Genomic DNA, 23692 nt, shown 5'->3' with positions numbered 1-23692 from the left:
TGCGGCCTGCATGCTGAGTGCTATGGGTTTGTATTTTATTAAAAGTGACTTGCCAGAAAATTCTTAGGATTTCCAACTACTCTTCAGCAATTGTTTGCTAGTTCAGTGTTCACACAGAACCTTCAGATATTAAGATTTCAGAACTTCAGATGGACTTCCTAAGACACACAGAAACACAAGGGGTACATATGAACAAATCACTGTCCCCCAAAAGCTCTTCTCCAACTGAATGACTGATTTTCTAATTTTCTCATTTTAATTACTACGTAACTTATTATTTTCTCATCCATAATCCTGTGCTCATGTTGCATTTGTTAATCTGTGGTGAGTCAAGTCCGCTTATTAGAACTGATTATAGTGTGTGCATGCTGTTTATCTGCCTGTAATCACTTTTAGAGTTCTGCACGCATCCTGTGCTCTAGGAAAAGACTTTGACCTCTCCTCTTAATGTGGTTCTCAAAGATATGAAGTTATAAATTATAAAGATACAAAAAGATCAAAAGCAAATGGGGGAAGAAGCATGTTGTAAAAATTTTAAAGGAGCTATTCCTTGCCCTAATATTAACTAAAAAAAAACCCTCAAGTTCCATTTTGCTGCGAGATCAAAGCCTTCGAGTAAGTTAAAAGGCAGATTGAAGTCACAGCTGAAAAATAACAGATACTGGAAGTAAAAATTAACCTGAGGCTTAACAATCTTTCAAAGGAGAAATTTCTCCTTTTTCATGTTCAGAATTATGAGGACAGAAAAGCCATTTGTAATTGCCTAACCTTTCTTGAAAAATTCCTTTTGGGGAGAAGGAGAAAAATGCCTCCCTCTGCGGCCACACGGGAAAGCTCTGTAGTATAGAATGTGCTTTCCTGTAGATGCCCCTTTCCCCAATTCTTGATCATAGCATTAAATTGGCAGGACATGTTGGAGGGCACGCACCAGGCGTTACCTTGAATTCTCCTTCACAACCATAATTACGACTCCATTGCTGTAACACAACTGTGGGGAATGCACATTCATACATTGAATGTAAATAATAATTTCATGTGTTTATGTTATATGCAAACAAATAGTGGATCTTCAAAGGTGAATGGGCAATGTAGTAGTCTGTTTTCACGCTGCTGATAAAGACATACCTGAGAGTGGGAAGGTTTAATTGGACTTACAGTTCCACATGGCTGGGGACGCCTCAGAATCATGGCGGGAGGTGAAGGTCATTTCTTACATGGCGGCAGCAAGAGAAAATGAGGAAGAAGCAAAAGCTGAAATGCCTGATAAACCCATCAGATCTCGTGAGACTTACTATCACGAGAATAGCACAGGAAAGACTGGCCCCCATGATTCAATTACGTCCCCCTGAGTCCCTCCACAACATGTGGGAATTCTGGGAGATACAATTCAAGTTGAGACTTGGTGGAGACACAGCCAAACCACAGCAGGCAACTTGTGCGATTTTTTTCTTCTGTTGTTACTTAGGATCTTCCTGTGAATATCAAATTCATCATTGAGGGGATGGAAGAGGCTGGCTCTGTTGCCCTGGAGGAACTTGTGGAAAAAGAAAAGAACCGATTCTTCTCTGGTGTGGACTACATCGTAATTTCAGATAACCTGTGGATCAGCCAAAGGAAGCCAGCAATCACTTACGGAACCCGGGGGAACAGCTACTTCACGGTGGAGGTATCCACAGAGAGCAGTGCGTGGATGGAGGCCTGTGGGGGTTGTGAATGGGAGCGCCAGTCCATTCTGGGATCTTGGAGAGGAAGAAAGAAAGCTTTCCTGAGGGCAGAGGCCTTACTTGGGACACACAGCCTTAGGGGAGGTGGGGTGGGTGCAGAGGTCTTGGGGTTTGGGGAGGTCATGAACCCCCTGACACTTGGAGTGGATGTGGCTATGTACCTTGTTCTGGAGAGGGGATTCACAGGGGTTTGTGACTCACAAAGCAAAGCTTGGAAACTCTGGCCATGGGATTTGCAGGCAGGTATGGCAGCCACAGGGAGGTAAGCAGACTGCCTGATCAATGCAGGGGCAACTGCTGTGTCCTGCTCCCGGCGTGGGCCTGCTGGCCGCAGTGGCAGGAAATCTAAGTGCTGTGGTTACAGGGAAGGAGAAGGAGCATTGGTGTCGCCCGAGGCCAGTATCTGAATCCTAGCTTCTACCGTGCCCAGCCTTGTGCAGGTGGCTTCACCTTGAGCCTTGGTTTCCCACCTTGAAAGATGGCACAATAACGCCCCCTCCCAGGATGGCTGTGTCATTACATGCAGCCTTTAGTTCAGGTTTGATGCATAGTCAGTTTCCTTCCCCTTTTCTCTTTTTCTAGTAATACAGGCAACCTGTGATAATGCGTAAGACTTAGAAAGTCCCTCCCGGGTAAATAGCTAATTATTTCGTCATTTCAGTCTGTTTTCTCATATAGCAATGTGTAGGCTGATAATCCATGCTCTATCCAATCCCTAGGCAGTTTTGAGATTCCGATGTGAGCACATACACGGAAACACATGGCTATGCATTTGAAAAACAGTGAGTGCCTTCTATTTGTCAGATAGGAGGATGCTAAGTCCCAGGGGTACAGAACTGAATAAAATAGTCTCTGCCCTCAGGAAGTTTACTTCTAGTGAGATACAGATACTAAAGAAATGTGGGAGTGACAGAGAAAACAGGAAGCAGGGACTGTTCTCTAGAACCCGCTTTCAGGAAACATGGCTGTGAAAAGTGGGACAGAGCTGGGATGATGGCTGGAGGAAATCCTTGGGAGGCAATCGACAGAGGCAGCAGTTGGAGACCTGGGAGGGAGGGGGAGGATTTTTGAGAACAAAGGCTCTGAGGAGGTGGGAGGGGGCGAGCTCCAGACCCATGGGAGGGAAGTAACCTCTTTTGTGAGGGCCTTGAGTAGGTAGAGAGCTCCAAGTCCTAGCGTTTCTTCCCTCTTAGCCTCAATTTTTTTCTGTTTAGCAGGAAGTGAGTGTATCTGCAGTGAAGTGATGGCTTGAAGTGGTCACTTTGGGACAGGGGGAAGAGAAGGGATGGGAGGATGAAGAAGGGCCAGGCAATGTTAAAGTCTGGAGTCATCTATCCATGCAAATTGATGGCTTCTGCAGCATGCTCAGTGGCCAGGGACAGAGAAGGCCTCGCAGGGGCAGACTGGCCCTGGGGTTGAGGTTACTCCAGAGGGTTGTGGTGGAGAAAGTAAGGAAGAGCTCGTCAAGGTGTTGAGCAGAAGGGCTGAGGTGATCAATGGTGGTATTCAGGTTGAACAGGAGAAAACACAAATGCAGGAGGGCAACGTGGAACATCTTGGAAGGGTCAAGGGACTGACGTCTTGATGAAGACCGAGAACAGGTGGTACAGCAAAGTTACAAGAGAGGAGGAGGAGAGCTGTCATCAGGATGTGAGACAGCCAGCTCAAGGTTTCGAAGTAAGACCGTTCATACTCCAGAGTAATTTAGCTAGCATTATTGCCTAGTGAACTGAAAGTCTTAATGCTAAAGTGAATAAACCAAAGATTGCTCTGTTACTACATTGAAGATGGAGTGGAACACCATAAAGACCAGCTGGGCTGGAAGGATGGGAGGGAATGAACTGAAGAATCAACTTCAAAAAAGCCCAACCTGTAGAAATTGGTAATTGATTGGATATGGCGTACATAGGAGAAATCATGCTGGTAGGAAGTAATAGCAGAAGTGGTTGAGTTCGGGTCTAGATCTCTTGAGTTTCAGAAACTGGAAGCATGCTCGAGTGGAATGCACTGTAAGCACCCCAGAGTTTTAGGTCTGGTGTTTATGTAGTAGGTCAGACCTCCAGGGATGAACATTTAAGGGCATGGAGGTGTTAATAGTATCCCTGCCCTTAAATTATCGTGAGCACCGCATGGTCAGAGATAACCAGTTCCACACATGTTTGTGTCTTTCCACAATGTCAGGCTTTTACTGATGCTATCTCAATAATAAAAGCCACAGGCTCCATGCAGTTTCCAAGGAGGCAATTCTCCTTAGTGCCTCCCATTCACTCAGGAGTCAGAGCTGCAGGCACACAGGCCCAAGCTACTCCACAAGGCAGTCGATATTGTAAAGCATACATCGTTATATACCTAGCCAATATGTGAATGTTATAGACTGAATATTCCATAACAAACAAAGTAACATTTACCATCAAGAGAGAAGGAGCTGGGCACAGTGGCTCACGCCTGTAATCCTAGCACTTTGCGAGGCTGAGGAAGGTGGATCATCTGAGGTCAGCAGTTCAAGACCAGCCTGCCCAACATGGTGAAACCCTGTGTCTACTAAAAAATTACAAAAAAATTAACTGGGCATGGTGGCGTGCACCTGTAGTCCCACCTACTCGGGAGGCTGAGGCAGAAGAATCACTTGAAGCTGGGAGGCGGAGGTTGCAGTGAGCTGAGATTGTGTTACTGCACTCCTGCCTGGGTCACAGAACAAGACTCTGTCTCAAAAAAAAAATAATAATAAATAATAAATAATTTAATAAAAGAAAAGAAAAGGGATAGGAAAACAGGTTAATGAACCAGTCCAGGGAGTGTGACATAGACAAAAAGAAATCCTGGCCTGGCTCGGGTGGTCCAGTGGTCTTGTAAGGAAGAGCCTTTGATTTGGGCAGAACCTTTGGTGGCAGATGCTGGGTTCTTAGCACATGTGACAGCAGGACCGTGTCTGTTAAGTTTTGAACTGCTGACGTCCTGGTTGTTTTATGACTGCCAAGTCCTCTGATGAGAACCAATAGTGGAAGAACGTGTTTGGTTATATCCTTATCCAGCTGGATGCAGTCTTTATTGATCAGGCAGAACACCTAGTCCCTGTTGGCAAAGTGCCTTAGGAAATGTAAGATGGAGTCTTTTTCTAAGGTGGAGTCACTCTTATGTCAAGGGTGCTGTATACATAAATGCTATCCTGTGAGCTCTTGAAGCTCATGTAGAGGAAGGATGAGCCAAGTATTAAGCTTTAGAGATGGGAGGAAGAAAAGATGTTATTACAGGAGATATCAATAGAATTGTCCTGCAGGCAAGAAAAGAAGAAAGAGAAGAAAGCTTCTCAGAAACCAAGGCAAGAGAATTTTTCCAGAAAAAGGAGTGATCAACAATATTGGATGAAACCAAAAGGAAGACAGCTGTGTAAACGTCAATCATTTGGCCAAGGAGAGCCTCGTGATCTTGGCTAGAATAAAGTTGGTGGAAAAGCTGGGGAATGAATCAGCTTCAGGGTATTCAGGAGATGGTGGGAATGAAGCAATGGACAGCGGGTAGGAACTCCAGTCCCCATGACTGAGAAACACGGAAAGTGAAGTCAGGTCTGGAGGTCACCTACCTGAGTTCTGAGGGACACATGCAGATATGTATTTCACCACGTGAAATGCTTCCACTAAAGCAACCAAGGCAGGAAGTATATCTCTTGCCTTTTATCTACTCTACAGGTGAAATGCAGAGACCAGGATTTTCACTCGGGAACCTTTGGTGGCATCCTTCATGAACCAATGGCTGATCTGGTTGCTCTTCTCGGTAATGCCTTGTTTTGTTTCACTTTTTAAGCATCAGGGATCAACTAAAAGACAGTTCTACTTGATTCTATGTGCCTCTCCTTGCTTTCTGAACCAGCTCTGAACAAGCATGTAGATGCTTAGATTTTCCTCCCCTTGGCTAACTGTTCCCTCCTCTTTTAAGTAAGTCTGCAAAACTCTTCTTCAGTTCCTCCGTTTTCTTTTATTGGACATTGTGACACATCCAGCCATACTCAAGGACAAGAGGGCAGAGACTCAAAGGATACAAAAGACTAAGAGGCCACCCTGACTCCCTTACTGCTGCTCCTAGAATGCTGGGCCGGGTTGGGTGTGGTATTCCCAAGCCAGTTGAACCACAAGTTCAACTTCGGTAGACCTGGCATGACTTTTTGACTGAAGATAAATCAACAAAGGGATGATCAAAAGGAAAAGGAACTAAGCGACACACCAGATGAGGCCCTTCCCCCACTTTCTCAAGAGCATCTCATTTTTCACAACAGACTGGCCCTTCCGCAGACCAGCCCACACCTTGTAGCATGTGGGTTCTGCGTGTGGATGACTAGTTGTGTCCTCGCTCTGCCACAGACCACCTGCGTGACCTTGGCGAGTTACTTGAGTTCTCTAGTCTTCGGTTTCTCATTTGTAAAGGGGCACAATCTTCTATTTACCTAGTATTGCTTTTAGGATGCAAAAAGGTGATGTGTGCAGAGCACTTGTCATGGTGGCTGGAATGCAGCATGTCCTTCAGTGAGTAATGGCCTGCCCTGGCCTGACTCCAGAAATGGTGTCAAATACGTCAGCACCACTTGGCTTCATTTTCCAAGGTTGCTGTGGCCCTGAGTGGCACAGCAACACTGACGAGTTCCCCGATTGTCCTGGTGCTGTCCTTGATTTCCCATGGATTGCTGGTGTGTGCAGTAGGGAGTTGTGTGTTTTTCTCGGGGAGCCTGTTTGCCCAGGCTCAATTCACCTACAGCTCTTCTAGGCATCAGGGCTGCCCATGGTGGGTTCCCAGGGAAGCTAAGGAAGTTTAAACTCCAGGGGCCTCACTTATGGAGCTCCTTCCACAGTCCTGGCAGGGACATTCATCATTTTATATTCATAATTCGGTGTCCTTTTAAAAAAGAGGTTCACACATTACCCAAGCTTTAGACTCTGCAAAACCTCGCTGTGCTCCACTTGACAGGTATAGCTCCTTTATGCAAATTTCATAACATGGCCAGGCATGGTGGCTCATGCCTGCAATCCCAGCACTTTGGGAGGCCAAGGTGGGTGGATTGCTTGAACTCAGGACTTCAAGACCAGCCTGGGCAACATGGTGAAACCCTGTCTGTACAAAAAATACAAAAATTAGCCAGGCATGATGGTGTAGGCCTGTAGTCCCAGCTACTTAAGGGACTGAGGCAGGAAGATTGCTTGAGCCCAGGAGGTGGAGGCTGCAGTGAGCTGAGATAATCATGCCACTGTACTGCAGCCTGGGTGACAGAACGAGACCCTTTATCAAAAAAAGAAAGAAATAGAAAAAGCAAAAAAAAAAAAAAGTTTAATAATGTGCCCCTTTTGAGCAGACAAATTGCCAGAAAGCATTTACTCCCTTGGCCTCAGTAGTCCAGGCCATGGTACAATCAGCCCAGATGGCCCAGGTGTTGGGAGAATCTTCTTAAGGTCTTCAGCATCATTTTTAGTTGCACAGCTTTCTCTTTCATTCTCCCAAAGTGAATAATGAAATTTACCTATATTTCTACCTTCTATCTAGCTATCCATCCATCCGTCTATTATCTATCAATCTATCATCTTTCTATCCATCCATCCAACTATCCATCCATCCATCCATCCATCCATCCATCCATTATCTATCCATCTATCATCTTTCTATCCATCTGTCCATCCATTATCTATCTATCCATCTATCTATCATCTATCTGTCCATCTACCCAACTATCTATCTATCCATCCATCCATTTATTATCTATCCATCTATCATTTTTCTATCCATCCATCCATCCATTCATCCATTTATCCATCTATCATCTTTCTTTTTTTTTTTTTTTTTTGAGACAGAGTCTGGCTCTGCCGCCCAGGCTGGAGTGCAGTGGCCGGATCTCAGCTCACTGCAAGCTCCGCCTCCCGGGTTCACGCCATTCTCCTGCCTCAGCCTCCCGAGTAGTTGGGACTACAGGCGCCCGCCACCGCGCCCGGCTAGTTTTTTGTATTTTTTAGCAGAGACGGGGTTTCACCGTGTTAGCCAGGATGGTCTCGATCTCCTGACCTCGTGATCCGCCCGTCTCGGCCTCCCAAAGTGCTGGGATTACAGGCTTGAGCCACCGCGCCCGGCCCATCTATCATCTTTCTATCCATCCATCCATCTATCCATCCATCCATCTATTATCTATCTATCCATCCATCCATCTATCCATTCATCCATTATCTATCATCTATCCATCCATCCATCCATTCATCCATCCATCCATCCAACTATCTATCTATCTATCTATCTATCTATCTATCTATCTATCTATCTATCTATCTATCTATTCTTCTATGGCCTTCTAGTTTTCCTGAAATATAGCTCTTGGATGATATTTCCCATGCTTGACAATTCAGACAGAATACACCCAGCCATTTTCCTTTAAAGAGTTTAAATGGTTTCCAGAAGAATCAGATAGTACGCAACTCACGATTTTGGGGAGTGGAGGTTAATTTCTGTTTTACCAGAATGAATGTTTTCTCCCTAGGAACTGCATCTGAAATCTTTAGCAGCACATTTTGCTTTTCCCACAAGCATGACTGCTGCATGGCGTCTCCAGGCTGTGTGGCTTCAGCCAGGCATAGGATTCCATTCAGCCCCACAAATGCACATTGCTCTGCTAAGGAAGAGTCGGCTCAGGGTCATGAATGAAATTTAAAACGTGATTTGCCTTTCTTTAGTTTTTGATACAAATCAAATAATCAATCCACAGCACAGTAATTTCTGGATTGTGTCCTCTATGTGGTTTTCATATGTTTTGCACAAAAACATAAGGACATAGTGTTGAGCTTTAGTGTTTATCAGATGACAAGCAGGAATTTTGCTTGCTGACAGGCTGGGCTGTAGTGGAGATGCCCGGACTCCCAGGGCCCCCTGATGTCAAGTGAGAGTCGGCTCTGCTCTGTCCACTCCTGCAGGCTGACAATCAGCCATACACACTAGTCAGGATGTGGGAATCCATGGGCAGCCCTTGCCTCATGCAAGCCTCCTAACCTCTCTGTCTGTGCTGTGATCATGAACAGACAATAAACACTAGTGTGTGACAACCTCCACTAGGGTACAAAGCAAAACCAAGTTAGTTCCCTGTCTGAAAAGGGGCTTAGTGTTCAGGGGACGCAGAAGCTGCTAAGAGGATACTTGTGTTTACAAATGGAACTCTAACCTTCTGTGGTTTCCCTTTGCAGACACTTTCCTACTCTTTGCATTTCCCTAAAAGCCATAAAACAGAAAAGGCCATTGCACCAAAGGCATTTTTATAAGCACCAAATGATGTTATTTAAAATGTTCAAATCCAAGATGGCTGCTGGGTGGGCATGCAGGATTCTGTTTCCTGTGGGCAGTTTTCAAAGGCACTTTCTGCCTTCCCTGCACTTGCCAAGACGGCTGTGGTAACTGCAGAAATGACATCACGTCATGATTGCAAGAGGAAAATGAACAGGATGGGAGGGAACACGCTCTTAAGCATAATATTTTCATTCAAATGCTTTCAATATTAAAGAACTAGGGCAAAGAAATATGGAAAATGGGATCTGTGAAGCAGCATTATTTCTGAGTAGCACAGATATCAATGGCTCCCCTTTCCCTGTGATGGTGTTTCAGGCAGGGCCAAAGTGACTGAGCCGCACTCCACAGCTCTCTTTTTTTTTTTTTTTTTTTTTGAGACGGAGTCTTGCTCTGTCCCCCAGGCTGGAGCGCAGTGGCCGGATCTCAGCTCACTGCAAGCTCCACCTCCCGGGTTCAGGCCATTCTCCTGCCTCAGCCTCCCGAGTAGCTGGGACTACAGGCGTCCGCCGCCTCACCCGGCTAGTTTTATGTATTTTTTAGTAGAGACGGGGTTTCACCATTTTAGCCAGGATGGTCTCGATCTCCTGACCTCGTGATCCGCCCGTCTCGGCCTCCCAAAGTGCTAGGATTACAGGCTTGAGCCACCACGCCCGGCCATCCACAGCTCTCTAATCAGAATTCTCTGCAAGCAAATTAAAAGGGAAAGGAAGGCCAGGTACAGTGGCCATGATCATGCCACTGCACTCCAGCCTGGGTGGCAGAGCAAGCTCTGTCTCAAAAAAAGGAAAGAAAGAAAGAGAAAGAAAAGGAAGAAAAGAAGGAAAAGAAGGGAAGGAAAGGGAGGGAGGGAGGGAGGGAGGGAAAGAACAAAGAAAGGAAAGAAGGAAGGAAGGAAAAGGAAAGGAAGGAAAGAAGGAATGAAGGAAAAGGAAAGGAAAGGAAAGAAGAAGGAAGGAAGGAAGAAGAAAGAAAGAAAGAAAGAAAGAAAGAAAGAAAGAAAGAAAGAAAGAAAGAAAGAAAGAAAAAAGAAAAAAAAAGAGAAAGGAAGAAGGAAGGAACTGCTAAGGGGATGCTTGTGTTTACACAAGGAAGGAAGGAAGAAAGAAAGAAAGAGAAAGAGAAGGAAGGAAGGAAGGAAGGAAGGAAAGAAAAAGTAAATAAGGAAATCCTCTTACTCTTCCTTCTCCCAGTCCAGCAGTAGGGAAGGCTACTTGTATGCTAAGAGAATAAAGTTGTAATTTAAAATGATGCCAAGAACAGAGGCTTGGATTGTTTTACTAGTGAGGTACAGGCGTGCTTAGAAAGCACGACTCTGCAACTCTGTCCTTACACGGAAGACTGTCAGCAGAAGTTTAGGGACATACCCTCAAGGGAAGATCTCATGATTGCATTATCAGTGGGGACTCACTGAGCTGCCCTGGAGACATTTTTGTGTCATGTATATCAGTCTACTTCCTGGCTGCATTTTGCCTTTGATAAGCACTTTCTCCAGAGAGTGGGCAGCATTTACTGAACTTCAACATCTGCTGCTCTTCTGGGTATTTAGTGATGGTTTTTTCCACTTGTATTGATCCCTAAACTCTTTCATGAAGAGCATACTAGTGTATATAGAGGATTTTGTGGTCATGATGGTATCTCATAGAGTAGACCTGAAGGGTATAAAGCTTTTAATTAAAAATGAGTGTTTATTATATTTTGTGTGTGTGTGTGTGTGTGTGTGTGTGCATGCGTGTAGGGGAAGAGAAGTTGAGAAGAAATGACAACAATTTTTGGTTTGTCAGGTATGTATGTACGTAGGTGTGTATACATGTGTGTGTGTGTGTGTGTGTGTGTGTGTTTTGAGATGGCGTCTCACTCTGTCACCCAGGCGGGAGTGCAGTGGTGTGATCTGGGCTTACTGCAACCTCCGCCTCCTGGGTTCAAGTGATTCTCCTGCCTTAGCCTCCCCAGTAGCTGGAACTACAGGTGCGTGCCACAATGCCCTGCTAATTTTCTGTATTTTTAGTAGAAACAGGGTTTCACCATGTTAGCCAGAATGGTTTTGATCTCCTGACCTTGTGATCTGCCCGCCTCGGACTCCCAAAGTGCTGGGATTACAGGTGTAAGCCACCGCTCCCAGCCATATTATTTCTTTTTTGAGATAGGGTCTGACTTTATCTCCCAGGCTGGAGTGCAGTGATGTGATCATTACTCACTGCACCTTCAACTTCCTGGGCTCAAGTGATCCTCCCACCTTAGCTTCCCAAGTAGCTGGGACCACAGGCATGTGCCACCATGCCCCACTAGTTTTTGTATTTTTTGTAGAGATGGGGTCTCGCCATGTTGCCCAGGCTGGTTGGGAACTACTGGGCTCAAGCAATCCACTTGCTTTGACCTTCCAAAGTGGTGGGAGTACAGATGTGAGCCACCGCACCCAGCATGTATTTTAAATGTTTCATAGTGAACACGTATTACTTTTTAAATCAGCATAAGGTAAAACTAAAAAACAAACCTTGTTTATGTATAAAAGGCATAGCTGAGAATGTGAACGTGATGGAGGTAACTCGCTCCAGACTCACTGGTTGTGGGCCCAGGTGTTTTCAGCCTCACCTTTGACAAGGTGAACACTAAAGCAGGGCTGATTCCAGCTGCGTGAACCTGGTGACCAGCTCCTTTCTCTGACAGTCACTTCTTGGATGGAGTTGCTGCCAATGGCTTTGGCCATGGGGACCCAGAGAGTCACGAGGCCTGCTGCAGCCCTGAAGAGTCCTCCCACAGTCTGTGGCTCCAGGACCACAGCATGGGCACACCCCTTTCTACCTGGCTTTGTTTGCTGTGTGTGTTTTGTAGGTAGCCTGGTAGACTCATCGGGTCATATCCTGGTCCCTGGAATCTATGATGAAGTGGCTCCTCTTACAGAAGAGGAAATAAATACATACAAAGCCATCCATCTAGACCTGGAAGAATACCGGAATAGCAGCCGGGTTGAGAAATTTCTGTTCGATACTAAGGTATGACCACAGACTGATGGATAAGCTGGAAGAGGCATGAGGCTAGTAGATCATATTTGCCCGCTGTCTAAATCGTTGTCTGGTGCTAATCTGCATATCTTAGAATCCAAAGCAGATGTGAATTCCTAGGCAGATTTTTGATGTCCACAGCCACTTCCCTGTGGGCTGGATCAACCAGTCCTTTTTCACTGGTGTCTAATGGGCACTGGCTTCTGGCATTTAACTACAAGCAGTTACCCATTTCCCAGCCATGTTTTCCAAAGCTGTTTATTAACCTAAATCCCATGCCAGCCTTCAGCCGGTGAGTTGGACTTCTTACCTTTTCAAAGACCAAGAAAAGTCTGAGATGATTCCAGCTCCAAGACCTGTAACTGTTCATTCTTCCAGACAAAACCAAGAGCCTTAGGGTCTAATCTGTAAGTGAATACATCACTGCCTCAGTGGACTAAGTAAACACAAAGCCAAAAACATTCCTTACTGGCAAATTTAGAATTGTTTTGCTTTTCTCCTCCTCCTCTTTCTGGGCAGCATGTTTGCCTGACAAGGTGTTTGGTAGCAGGGCTGGTTCCTGGGGAAGGGGCCACGACGGGGAAAAGCAAGCTGAAAAGAAGCAGTAGAGTGAATTATTATGAAGCAGGTGTCTTCCTGCAGACCAGCTCGAGGATGGCCAGAAGAAGAAAGAAAACTGGCTCAAACATGTGGAGAGTTCTTTGATGTCTTCTGAATAAGAAAATGCTTTCATTACATAAGTTATTATTGTAATGACTGAGGTTAGAAATTTATAATTGAGCCCACATTTCTGAAGGGGCCCGTTTGTCTATGGCCATTCCATCCTGAACGTGCCCGATCTCGTCTGAAAGGACCCCTTTGCCATTTGTTCACTGAAAACTGCAAATCTTGGGCAAAGAGGGGCACTCATCAGTGGGGAGCATCTTGGGTACGTGAAGGCATCTGAAGACAGCAGAGTTTGTGTCCTGAGGGAAAAGTCCTTGCGTCAGACACAGCTGAGTAAGGTGACAGTTAACGTGTCCTGAATGGTGTCTCAGAGAGACAGACAGTGGTAACACAAGCAACCCAGCTCCACTGGGGTCTAATTAAGCATGCTTTGGGTAATTTTATTTTAATATAGGAGGAGATTCTAATGCACCTCTGGAGGTACCCGTCTCTTTCTATTCATGGGATCGAGGGCGCGTTTGATGAGCCTGGAGCTAAAACAGTCATACCTGGCCAAGTTATAGGAAAATTTTCCATCCGGCTAGTCCCTCACATGAATGTGTCTGTGGTGGAAAAACAGGTAACAAATGCTTATTGTCATTCTGCGTAGTAACATGGTTTCTTAATCCTGCTTATCACTGCTTAGTGAGCAGTGAGGTTGCTACCATTGGAGTATCATTTTTTTCTAATACAAGAGGAGTGGAACAAACGTCAAGAAACCAATATTGCCTACTTCAGTGACTTGTGCCTGTAATCCTGGCCAAGGGATTTGAGAGGCCAAGGCTAGAGGATCCCTTGAGCTCAGGAATTCAAGGCTGCAGTGAGCTATGATTGCACCACTGCACTCCAGCCTGGGTGACAGAGTGAGACACTGTCTCTTAAAAAAAACAAACAAAAAGAACCCAATCTTTTTCCTCAAGTATATGCAACTACAGCAGTCAGGTAAATAACCATTTGAAGCTAGAATGCTAGGAAAATTTGAAAGTTAGATGGTAGATATAAAAGCAAGATTGGTTTACACATAGATGGAGTAGGGACCTGCCTATGCTTGGACAGAAGCAGAAGGTCTCAGGCTTCAGTCATTAGATCTTCATGATGTCTGAAATTAACACTTTGGATGCAGCCATTTTAAGGAAAATGTTTTCTGGAAGGAGTTACGTGTCCAAATTACCAACCAATCATCAATTTGCCTCAAGTTAGTTTAATAGAAAGTAGACTCTTGAATGAATGAACTGAAGAAATACCTCATCCCAACCATCTTTGTCCATTCCATTATCCCTCTTTATTGTCTTGTTAGCACTAATTACATTCTAAAATAGTCTCTCTTTCTCCCTCCCTGCCTCCTCCCCTCCTCCCTTTCCTCCCTCCCTCCTTCCTTCCTTCCCTGCCTCTCTCCTGCCCTCTCTCCTTCCTCCCTTTTCCCTTCCCTTCCCTTCCCTCTCCTCCCCTTTCCTTTTTCTTCCCTCCTGTTCCTTCCTCCTGCCCTCCTTCCATCCTTCCTTCTCCTTTCCCCAATCCCCTTCCCTCTCTATCCCCTCTCCCTCCCTTCCCTTTCCTTTTCTCTTTCCCTCCTTCCTCCTTCCCCTTCCTTCTTTTTGGAGGTGCTACCCCTTTTTCTCATGAAATATAAACTCCATGAGGGCAGGGCCTTCCTTGTCTTGTTCACAGCTGTATCCGCAGCACCTAGAACAGTCTCTGGGACATGACACATGTTCTGTAAATGTGTGTTGAGGTAATTAATGGAAGAAGTTTGAGTATGGCACCTTCCCGGGAGGCTCTCCACAGTAACAATGAGAAAAGAGCAGGAGGGGAGAGAATGAGGCTGAAATGAGCCTCCTCCATAGTTGAGCCCGGAGTTGCTCCCACGTCTTGGAAATTTCCAAATGCTTAATGCTCCCAAATCACTCAGAGGGTACTGAGGAGTCCTAAAAGAGGACGATTCAAAAGAGAAGTCCTGCTGTGTTAGGTTTCATCACTTTCAACAGGCAATGCTCCAGCACCTCCGTGTGTGAGACGCTGTGGTTGGAAGGGGGTGGGCTGGGGCCAGGATTGCGGGGAGGAGGATAGAGGAGAATCTCCCTCTGGGTGCAGCCCAGGGTTTCCTGCTCTCAGCACTGAAGAAGGATCTCACTCTCGCCCCTTGGCAGAGTGAAGGAAAAATCACAACACTTGCATGTGTCAGGTTAGGGCCTTCGGTTTCCTGATGGAAGAGACTATATTAACTGTATTAATCAGTTTCTTGATGGAAGACTATATTAACTGTATGAGAGAATAACCTGACACTTTCTCTTATTATTGAAAACGTCACCTTTTAGGTGACACGGCATCTTGAAGATGTGTTCTCCAAAAGAAATAGTTCCAACAAGATGGTTGTTTCCATGACTCTAGGACTACACCCATGGATCGCAAATGTTAACGACACCCAGTATCTCGCAGCAAAAAGAGCCATCAGAACAGGTGGGACCTTAAGATCTTCTGACTGGCCAATCTGCACTGGGACTCAGGGGTGGTACCTGTGGGACCGTGGGTAAAGCAGACACTTTTAAAACTCAGAAATCAACTCTCCTTTTAATATAGAGGACATTGTTGAATGCATGTCATGTGCAGGGCACGCTATACACGCCATCTCAAGTCATCCTCCCAGTGGCCTTCCCCATCTAACAGAGGAATAAATGCAGGTTTACAGACATGAAGTATTTTGCCAAAGGGTGCCCAGCTCACAAGTGGCAAAACCTGTGCTCAAATTGAAGTCTGGAGACCTGAATTTTGGGGAAAATGATGCACTAGAAAACCTTCAAACCCCCTGATACAAAACTCATAGAAATGTTGGCCAACATGTAAAAACATCCTTTCAAAACACAGATTAGGCCAGGTGTGATGGCTCAATCTTATAATCCCAGCAGTTTGGGAGGCAGAGGCAGGAGGATCACTTGAGCTCAGGAGTTCGAGACCAGCCTGGGCAATATGGTAAGACCCCCCCCCCATCTCTACAAAAAATATAGAAATTAGCTGGGTGTGGTAGCATGCGCCTGTAATGCCAGCTACTCAGGAGGCTGAGGCAGAAGGATGGCTTGAGCCCAGGAGGTTAAGGCTGCAGCAAACTGTGATCATGCCACTGCACTCCAGCCTAGGGGACAGAGTGAGACCCTGTCTCAAAAACGAAAAACAAAAAAACACAGCTTAGCTTGTACGACATCAGAGGGAATCCTTTAGGATTGAAAATGAAGAAGCTAAACTCTAGGGGAGTGAATAAGCAGACCCTGGGCTGGCCTGCAGGGATCTGCTCTTCCTGGTCACAAAGAGACTGGAACTTTAATGGCCTTGGGCCAGAGTGAGGCAGGAAGGTGAAAAGGAGACCCACTATACGCAGGCAGGGCATCCCCGGAAAGCCACACCTATCCTGCGTGTGTAAGCTTGACTGCCTTTGCGTGGACGTTGGATGGACACAAGGTCTCCCCTGAGAATTTTTAACCATGGACCCTTGCTCCTGTGGGTTTGGGTGTTTAATTTTTAGCTAGTGCATGGTCTGGTTCTCACTAGTGCCATGGCTGGACTGCCTGCTGATGCAAGCACGGCATTACCCAGGAGGACACAGCCCCAGGCAGGGCAAGGAGATTCCACAGGAGCCTCCTGGAGATGAGCTCGCTGTATACAATTGCAAAACACACGAGAAACCCAATTCCAGTGTGTCTGACCCTAAAGCCGGTGGTCTCTTCACAATGCCACATCGCTTCCCCAGAAGGCAGCACAGCTCTATTTCAAACTTCTTTGGTGGTGCCTGTTTTAATTCCATGCATTTCAAGGTCCTGGGTAGAGCCATGTGCTGGGCTGAGCAGAGGGCGTGTACTTGGGTGCTGGTTGTGCATCAGGGAGCAGGGACACCCAGTCTCTTTGGCTTCTGCACCAGGAGGGGGACCCTGCCAACAATAGCAGAATGGGGGCTCTTCCCAAAGCAGGGAGTTCTAGGTCTCTCCAAAAGCTAGGTGGAAAAGCAGTGGCATGCATTTTGGTAGACCTATGGCATCCTATTACAGATGATACCTGAGGCCACATTGGCTAATGGTGGCAAAGCCGGAAAGGGAAGCCTAGATCTCCTTGAAGCACTAACTCTCTCTCTTGGGCTTATCAGTACAACGGACACAGACACGGAAAACTAGGGAACAAGTCCATGACAGGGAGCCATGCTTCTTTCCATCACCATTCCTGCTGCCCCCAACCTTAGCAGGTATTTTGCCAGTAAACTTTAGGATTGAAGAAATGTAATGGCAGCTGAAGAGAGGTGTGCGTTTGAAATACCCCAGTTGACAACAATAAATAAATCTGAAATAGCCTTTCAGGAATGTATAAGACACCTTTCGGTCTGTTTGTGTGCTAAACTGGTTCTACTAACAAGATACATTACTTCGATTCACATCCATCACATCTTGCTGTGTGAGTAAAGAAGAGGTGACATGTTCTCTCTGGTTTCTTTGTTTCATTTTTCATCCCACTGCATCACTGGCAGCATGTCCTCTAAGCTAGAAGGTTTGAAATAATCTCTTTCTAAAACCTAGGATAGCAGTTAAAACTATTTTGCGCAATACTTTGAAAATTGCCAGAAACATTGTGATATTTGAGTGATAGTACAGCTATTGGCATATCTGTCACCAAAAAATCCAAAGAAGTCCCACTTCATAATATTTAATGCATGAAGAAACAATAAAGGTAGGCACATTGTCTTGTGTTGTGCCAAACATGCATGACCTCTTGCAATCACAAGATAACATCAGACAAACCCAGAATGAGGGATATTTTACAAAACTACCAACTGATAAGCTTCAAGATGGTCAAGGTCATGAAAGACAAGGAAATAGTGAGAAACGTCCACAGCATACAAGAAACTAAGAAGCAATAATAAAAAAGCAGTGTGGATTCTGGATCAGATCCTGGAATGGAAAAAGGGAAAGACTGGTGAAATCGAAAGTCTGGAGTGGAGTTAACAACATTGAACCATTGTCAGTTTCCTTGTTTTGATCATTTTGCAATAGTTGCATAAGACGTTTACATTAGGGAAAGCAGAGTAAGAGATAGATGGGAGCTCTCTCTGTACTATTTTTGCAACTTTTCTAAATGCTAAACTTTTCTAAAATTAGTTCAAAATAAAATTTTTATTTACAATTTTATTTATTTATTTATTTAGAGACAGAGTCTCACTCTGTCACCCGGGCCTGAGTGCAGTTGCAAGATCTCGGCTCATTGCAACCTCCATGTCCCACGTTCAAGCGATTCTCCTGCCTCAGCCTCCCGAGTAGCTGGGATTACAGGCATGTGCCAGCATGCCCGACTAATTTTTGTATTTTTAGTAGAGACAGGGTTTCACCATGTTGGCCAGGCTGGTCTCAAACTCCTGACCTCAAGTGATCCGCACACCTCAGCTTCCCAAAGTGCTGGGATTACAGGCGTAAGCCACCACACCTGGCTCTAAAATCTTTTTTGAAGTAGGTAATTGTGAAGAAGACATCCATAGTTTTCTTCTTGACTCTAGCGTCTATCTTAGAATATAATTGCATGATATCAAGGGGTTTCCTTACCCCAGGCACCAAATCTAATGGTAAAAACAAAGAAAGATTAACAAGGAAAAAGAAAGAGGAAGGTAAAGGAGGCACTGCCCTTGAGGAGCTTACTGGGGGTGGTCTTGTCCTTACCCTATTCAAATGCCTTCTTTTCCTGTTTCAGTGTTTGGAACAGAACCAGATATGATCCGGGATGGATCCACCATTCCAATTGCCAAAATGTTCCAGGAGATTGTCCACAAGAGCGTGGTGCTAATTCCGCTGGGAGCTGTTGATGATGGAGAACACTCACAGAATGAGAAAATCAACAGGTCAGCTGGTGCCTGTGCAATGTGCCTCTCTCTTCTTCCTTTACTGCACACACACGGGTCTACACATGGGTGACCTCCTGTTCAATTTATGTGAGAATGGAAAATTGTATAGACTGGGGGCTTAAACAACAGACATTGATTCCTCACAGTTCTGAAGCCTGGATGCCCTAGATCGGGTGCCAGCCCATTTGGTTCCTGGTGGGTGCCGGCTGTCTTCCTGGCTGTCCCTGTGCTCACATGGTGGGGTTAGGTGGCCCTGGTGTCTCATTCCCTTTTTATAGGGGCACCAGCCCCACTGGATTAGGTCCCCCATTTTGACCTCATTTAACCTTTATCATCTCCTCCAGGCCCTGTCTCCAAATACAGACACACTGAGGGGTTAGGGCTTCAACACCGAACTTCGAGGAAACACAAATGTGAAGTGCATAACAAAAAAGGCCATTTAGGAATGTTTGCTTTATGCACTACTGGCAGATACTACAAGATCTCTTTAGCCTCCCGGACTAGTGAGAAACAAGAAATTGTTCGACCCTGATATCCATGTCATGTTGGTGATAAGAAATCAAGGAAAACTGACTTTTAGATTTGAGTCTAGGACTGATTCTCATCTTCTTAATAATAATAATGCATTTTTCACATGGAACTTACTAAGTGCCTTTCATACTGGGATCTCAGAAGTATGTTAAATAATTTAGATGGAATTTATAACATCAAATCTTCCTGTCTAAATGACAGAATATTTTTCCTCCTTCATTTGAATGGAAATTGTAACAACATTTCTCTGTTTTTCCTCTTCTTAGGTGGAACTACATAGAGGGAACCAAATTATTTGCTGCCTTTTTCTTAGAGATGGCCCAGCTGCATTAATCACAAGAACCTTCTAGTCTGATGTGATCCACTGACAGATTCACCTCCCCCACATCCCTAGACAGGGATGGAATCTAAATATCCAGAGAATTTGGGTCTAGTATAGTACATTTTCCCTTCCATTTAAAATGTCTTGGGATATCTGGATCAATAATAAAATATTTCAAAGGCACAGATGTTGGAAATGGTTTAAGGTCCCCCACTGCACACCTTCCTCAAGTCACAGCGACTTGCAGCAACTTGATTTCCCCAAGTTCCGTGCAATAGCCCCAGGATTGGATTCCTTCTAATCTTTTAGCATGTCTCTGACCTTGCAATTTGATTGGCATAATCACTCCGGTTTGCTTTCTAGGTCCTCAAGTGCTCATGACACATAATCATTCCATCCAATGATCGCCTTTGCTTTACCACTCTTTCCTTTTATCTTATTAATAAAAATGTTGGTCTCCACCACTGACTACAATGATTTCCCCGTGGATTCATTTTCAGAGGAGTTACTAAAGCATGGTACTATATTAACCTCTTGCCTTCCCTTCATTTATTTTTTCCCACTTCTTGAAAAGTTCTGAAGCTGAAATGATCAATATTCATACCCGTATGCCATTTGGGAGTCCTTGTGCAAAGATGAGTATTGTTTTTTCATTCCAAGCTTCTTTACCTTTCCTGAGATTGATGCCACCTTGTCAGCTTCTCTGCCTCCCGTTCCTTCTTCCTGTCCCATCAGAAAAGGCCCACTCTCTCTCTATCCAACATCTGTGCACATGCTGCACCATAGCAGAATTAATCCTGATAGAATTTCTCTCACCGCATTGAAATTTTACTCAATGACAACATCTAAATTGCTCAAAGCTTTTAATAGCATCAGTTTTAGATAGAGAACTAATCAACCCTGACATCAGTAACACATGCTAAATTTAAAGCCATCAGCTAATGCTGCATTCATTAATCATTTTAGTTAACCATCTTGTTTGGCTTGATTGGATTTGATGGTATAAACAACAACAAAAAAACAAAGTCATTTTTCTACAGTTGAGTGTATATAAACAAATCAATATGAGTTTACGATTTAAATCACATTAATGGAGAATAATTTAGGGGCTTATTAACATTTTTTCTATTATGACTCCAAATAAAAACAAAGCAAAACACATTTGTGTCCAACTTTTTTCCATCACTCTGTTGGTTCTTGAGATGTCAGTTTAAAAACGTGCTGTACCACCTTTAAAAGGACTGGAGCAGGCAGTCAGTGATTCCGTTCACCTTGATTCTAGTCACAGAAGTGGACCCAACTGAGGGCTCAACCTAGTTGTGGGTATTTGTGAAGGATTCCAGTTAGTGTTTGGTTTGGAAGCAGGAGGCTTCAAGCCACCACATCTCCAATTCTATAGAATATCAAGCTCTCGTTACAGAACGGTGGCAGGTGTTTGGTATTTTGTGCTATTAAGCGTAGTTTGTGCTCATCTAATTATGCAGGGTTTCGTGGTGTTTCTTGATTCTGTTGAACCTACCTGATGTATTTGGCATTGCAGCTAAGGACTAACAGTGCGAGAGATTTAGAGTCGTCATGTTAGTCCATTAACAAAAGTTTATTATAAAATACACTGTAAGCATTTCTGACTAATGTACCATCAGATTTAAGAAGTCACCGAACAACAAGATGTATTTGCTGATCTTCATTCCTGCTGAATCTTTCTGAGACCAGCAGTGTCTCAGTTAATTATTACGTTGCTGCCAGGAGAGAAGGGGAGGAGAATGAATAGTTGTGGAGGTTGTAAAATCTAGGATATTCCAAACCTGGATTGCCAGAGTTCAGAGTCCACGTTTTTCTGTCACCCAGGGTCAGCATGAGTCTCCCCAGCTCTTCCCTCCTGGTTTTCCACTCAATTCTGAGCCCTGTGGTTAACCTACCCTGATGTGGGAGTCAGAAAGGAGTATATTCCAAGTTCCTTATACTCAAAGGGATAAGAGAAAGCTACTCAGTTGTTATTCAGACATATTAACCAATTATACGGAGGCAAAAAAGTTAAGGCAGACAGAAATAGAAATATTTGTTTTTTAACATTTTAATGACGAAATATATGCACATGGACAAAAACGATCACCCAGTATAGTTGGGGGTACATTGTGACATGCCCTTCGGGGGGGAACTTATTGTATTGGAGGAGGGCAATGTATCCAGCTTTGTTAGTAGATGTAGTGTATTAAAGGGTAACTATTGTGATGAGGTTTAGGGGTTAGGAATATCATTTGGGTTTAGTAGGTGCTCTTCGGGAAAACAATGAAGCTGGGAATGTTTCCGGCTTTCTGTTGTATTAATAAGAATAAAACGTACTGGCCTGGAAACTTTGGTGATTGTGCGCCAGACAGCACGAGAGCCCTGGTCAGTGACACTGTGCTTTGCACTTACTTGCTGCTGGGAGAAGGGAGTGAGCGAGGGCTCTCCTGAGGGCTTGCTCCCGGCCACTTCTCACTGTTCACACTCATGCTGGGGACTCCTTGGCCTTTGTACTTGCCAGATGCCCATGACTCCCAGCCCAGCCCCCTCTTCTAAGAACCAGGCCCACCCATCTTCCTGCCCATTTCACATCTGAAACTACTCACCTAGTACGAAAACTTCCATCCCTTCCCCGAGCCCGTTTCCCCTCTGGTGCTCCCTACCTTGGTAAGTGGACCATCGGCTAGTTGATAGCAGAGCCCTGCACTGTCTTCCACACTTCCCTCTCTTTCCAATCCAATTCAGTATCAAGGCCAGTCCAGCCCCTTTCTCAAAAGCCACCACTTCCTTCTAGTTCTACTGTCACCTCGCACAGCTCATAAGCCAACGCTCTTAAGTTTTGCTGGGTTATTGCAGAAGGCCCTAACCAGTCTCTGCTTACGCGACAGCCCCTCTCACTGGATGCGCCATGCTGCAGCTGGCTTGTCCCTCTCACCCTGCTTAAAGCTCTCAACTGGCGACATGGTCTGTTGACATCCCAAGAAGGTCTACAAGTCCTGCACAACTTGCTGTCTGCTTACTCTTCTGGCTTGCTCTGCTGTCACTAGCTATGCCCTGACAACCCCATCCTTCAAATTCTCCCAGTTTCGCAAACATCTAAGAGCTTCCCTGCCTCAGAGCCTTCTCAGTCTCTCCCTCCTCCGGCAACACCCTTACAACCCCCTTGGTCTCCCTAATACCCCTCCCTCCACATAATTCTTCAAATCTTGGTTTAGTTGTAATTTTTCAGGGGAGGTTTTTCTTATTCCTCATGAGTAAGTGAGGTGTCCCTATTACGCTACCATAGTCTCCATAGTTCTTTGTAGCATTTATTATCATTGTCGTTAAATACATAGTCATGTACCACATACTGACAATTTGGCCAACAACAAACATATATGACAGTGGTCCCATAAGATTACAATACCATATTGTTACTGTACCTTTTTCTGTGTTTACATACATAGATACTTACTACTGTGTTGTAACTGCCTATAACATTCAGTACAGGAACACACTGCACAGGTTTACAGCCTAGGAACAATAGGCCACATCATACCGCCTAGGCGTGTAGTAGGCTATGCCACCTAGGCTTGTGTGCGTACACTCTAGGGTGGTTGAAGATGTCCAGGGACACATTTCTCAGTATCCCTATTAAATGATGTATGATTGTATTTCTACAATTTAAAAACTGCCAGCTCTCCTGCTAGACTGTAACATCTTTACAGGCAGAGATTATGTCTGTTTTGTCTATCATGGTGTCTTGAAAGTTCCAGGCATACTGCATGTCATCAGGAAACATTTTAAACACTGAAATGAATGATTTCAACATTTATATCATCCATTCTCATGCTGCAATGCACATTCATGATTTCTGTGCATCTCTCTCCCTCCTATTAAACTTCAAGCTCTATAATATCAGAGACCATGTCCTACTAATCTCTGCATTTCAGGCATCCAGTGGGGTGTGCTGCACACATTAGGTGATCAGTATGATTGCTAACAACTTCCTCTTGACTCTGCAGCTGCGATTTTTGGGGTCTTCCCTACCAGGTGTGCTATACCTTTCCTGGACTTCACTTGTCTTTATGCTCTCCACTTCACGTTGTTCCTAGTTTGAAACTTTCTTGGAGCAGCTAGTGCTGGGGAGAAGCACAGAAAACAAGCCATGCAGAGGTATCAATAGCTAATAATGTTCAATGTGTTAGGCTTCCCAGCAGTGCTTGTATCTTACCAGGGGCCACACCTTCATTGAGAG

General features: G+C 44.8%; 1 protein-coding gene across 4 annotated transcripts in view; it reads left to right on the top strand.

Annotated features, from left to right (window-relative positions):
• Window positions 1–20610, top strand: part of CNDP1 (carnosine dipeptidase 1) — a 48472-nt gene extending 27862 nt beyond the window's left edge. For 2 of the 4 annotated variants that reach the window (XM_005586440.5, XM_005586439.5), the window contains exons 6-12: window positions 1466–1666; window positions 5411–5495; window positions 11856–12016; window positions 13146–13310; window positions 15046–15187; window positions 18446–18593; window positions 19394–20610. In XM_005586440.5, coding sequence (XP_005586497.3) covers window positions 1466–1666; window positions 5411–5495; window positions 11856–12016; window positions 13146–13310; window positions 15046–15187; window positions 18446–18593; window positions 19394–19460 — 969 coding nt within the window. In that variant the 3' untranslated portion in view covers window positions 19461–20610. The remainder of the gene's footprint in view (window positions 1–1465; window positions 1667–5410; window positions 5496–11855; window positions 12017–13145; window positions 13311–15045; window positions 15188–18445; window positions 18594–19393) is intronic. The other 2 variants (XM_074023027.1, XM_074023025.1) reach the window with 1 other exon arrangement.
• Window positions 20611–23692: the final 3082 nt, after the last annotated feature.

The sequence above is a fragment of the Macaca fascicularis genome, chromosome 18 (genome assembly GCF_037993035.2).
Source record: "Macaca fascicularis isolate 582-1 chromosome 18, T2T-MFA8v1.1".
In the NCBI taxonomy this organism is placed as follows: domain Eukaryota; kingdom Metazoa; phylum Chordata; class Mammalia; order Primates; family Cercopithecidae; genus Macaca; species Macaca fascicularis.
This window is presented reverse-complemented; position numbering and strand designations above follow the sequence as displayed.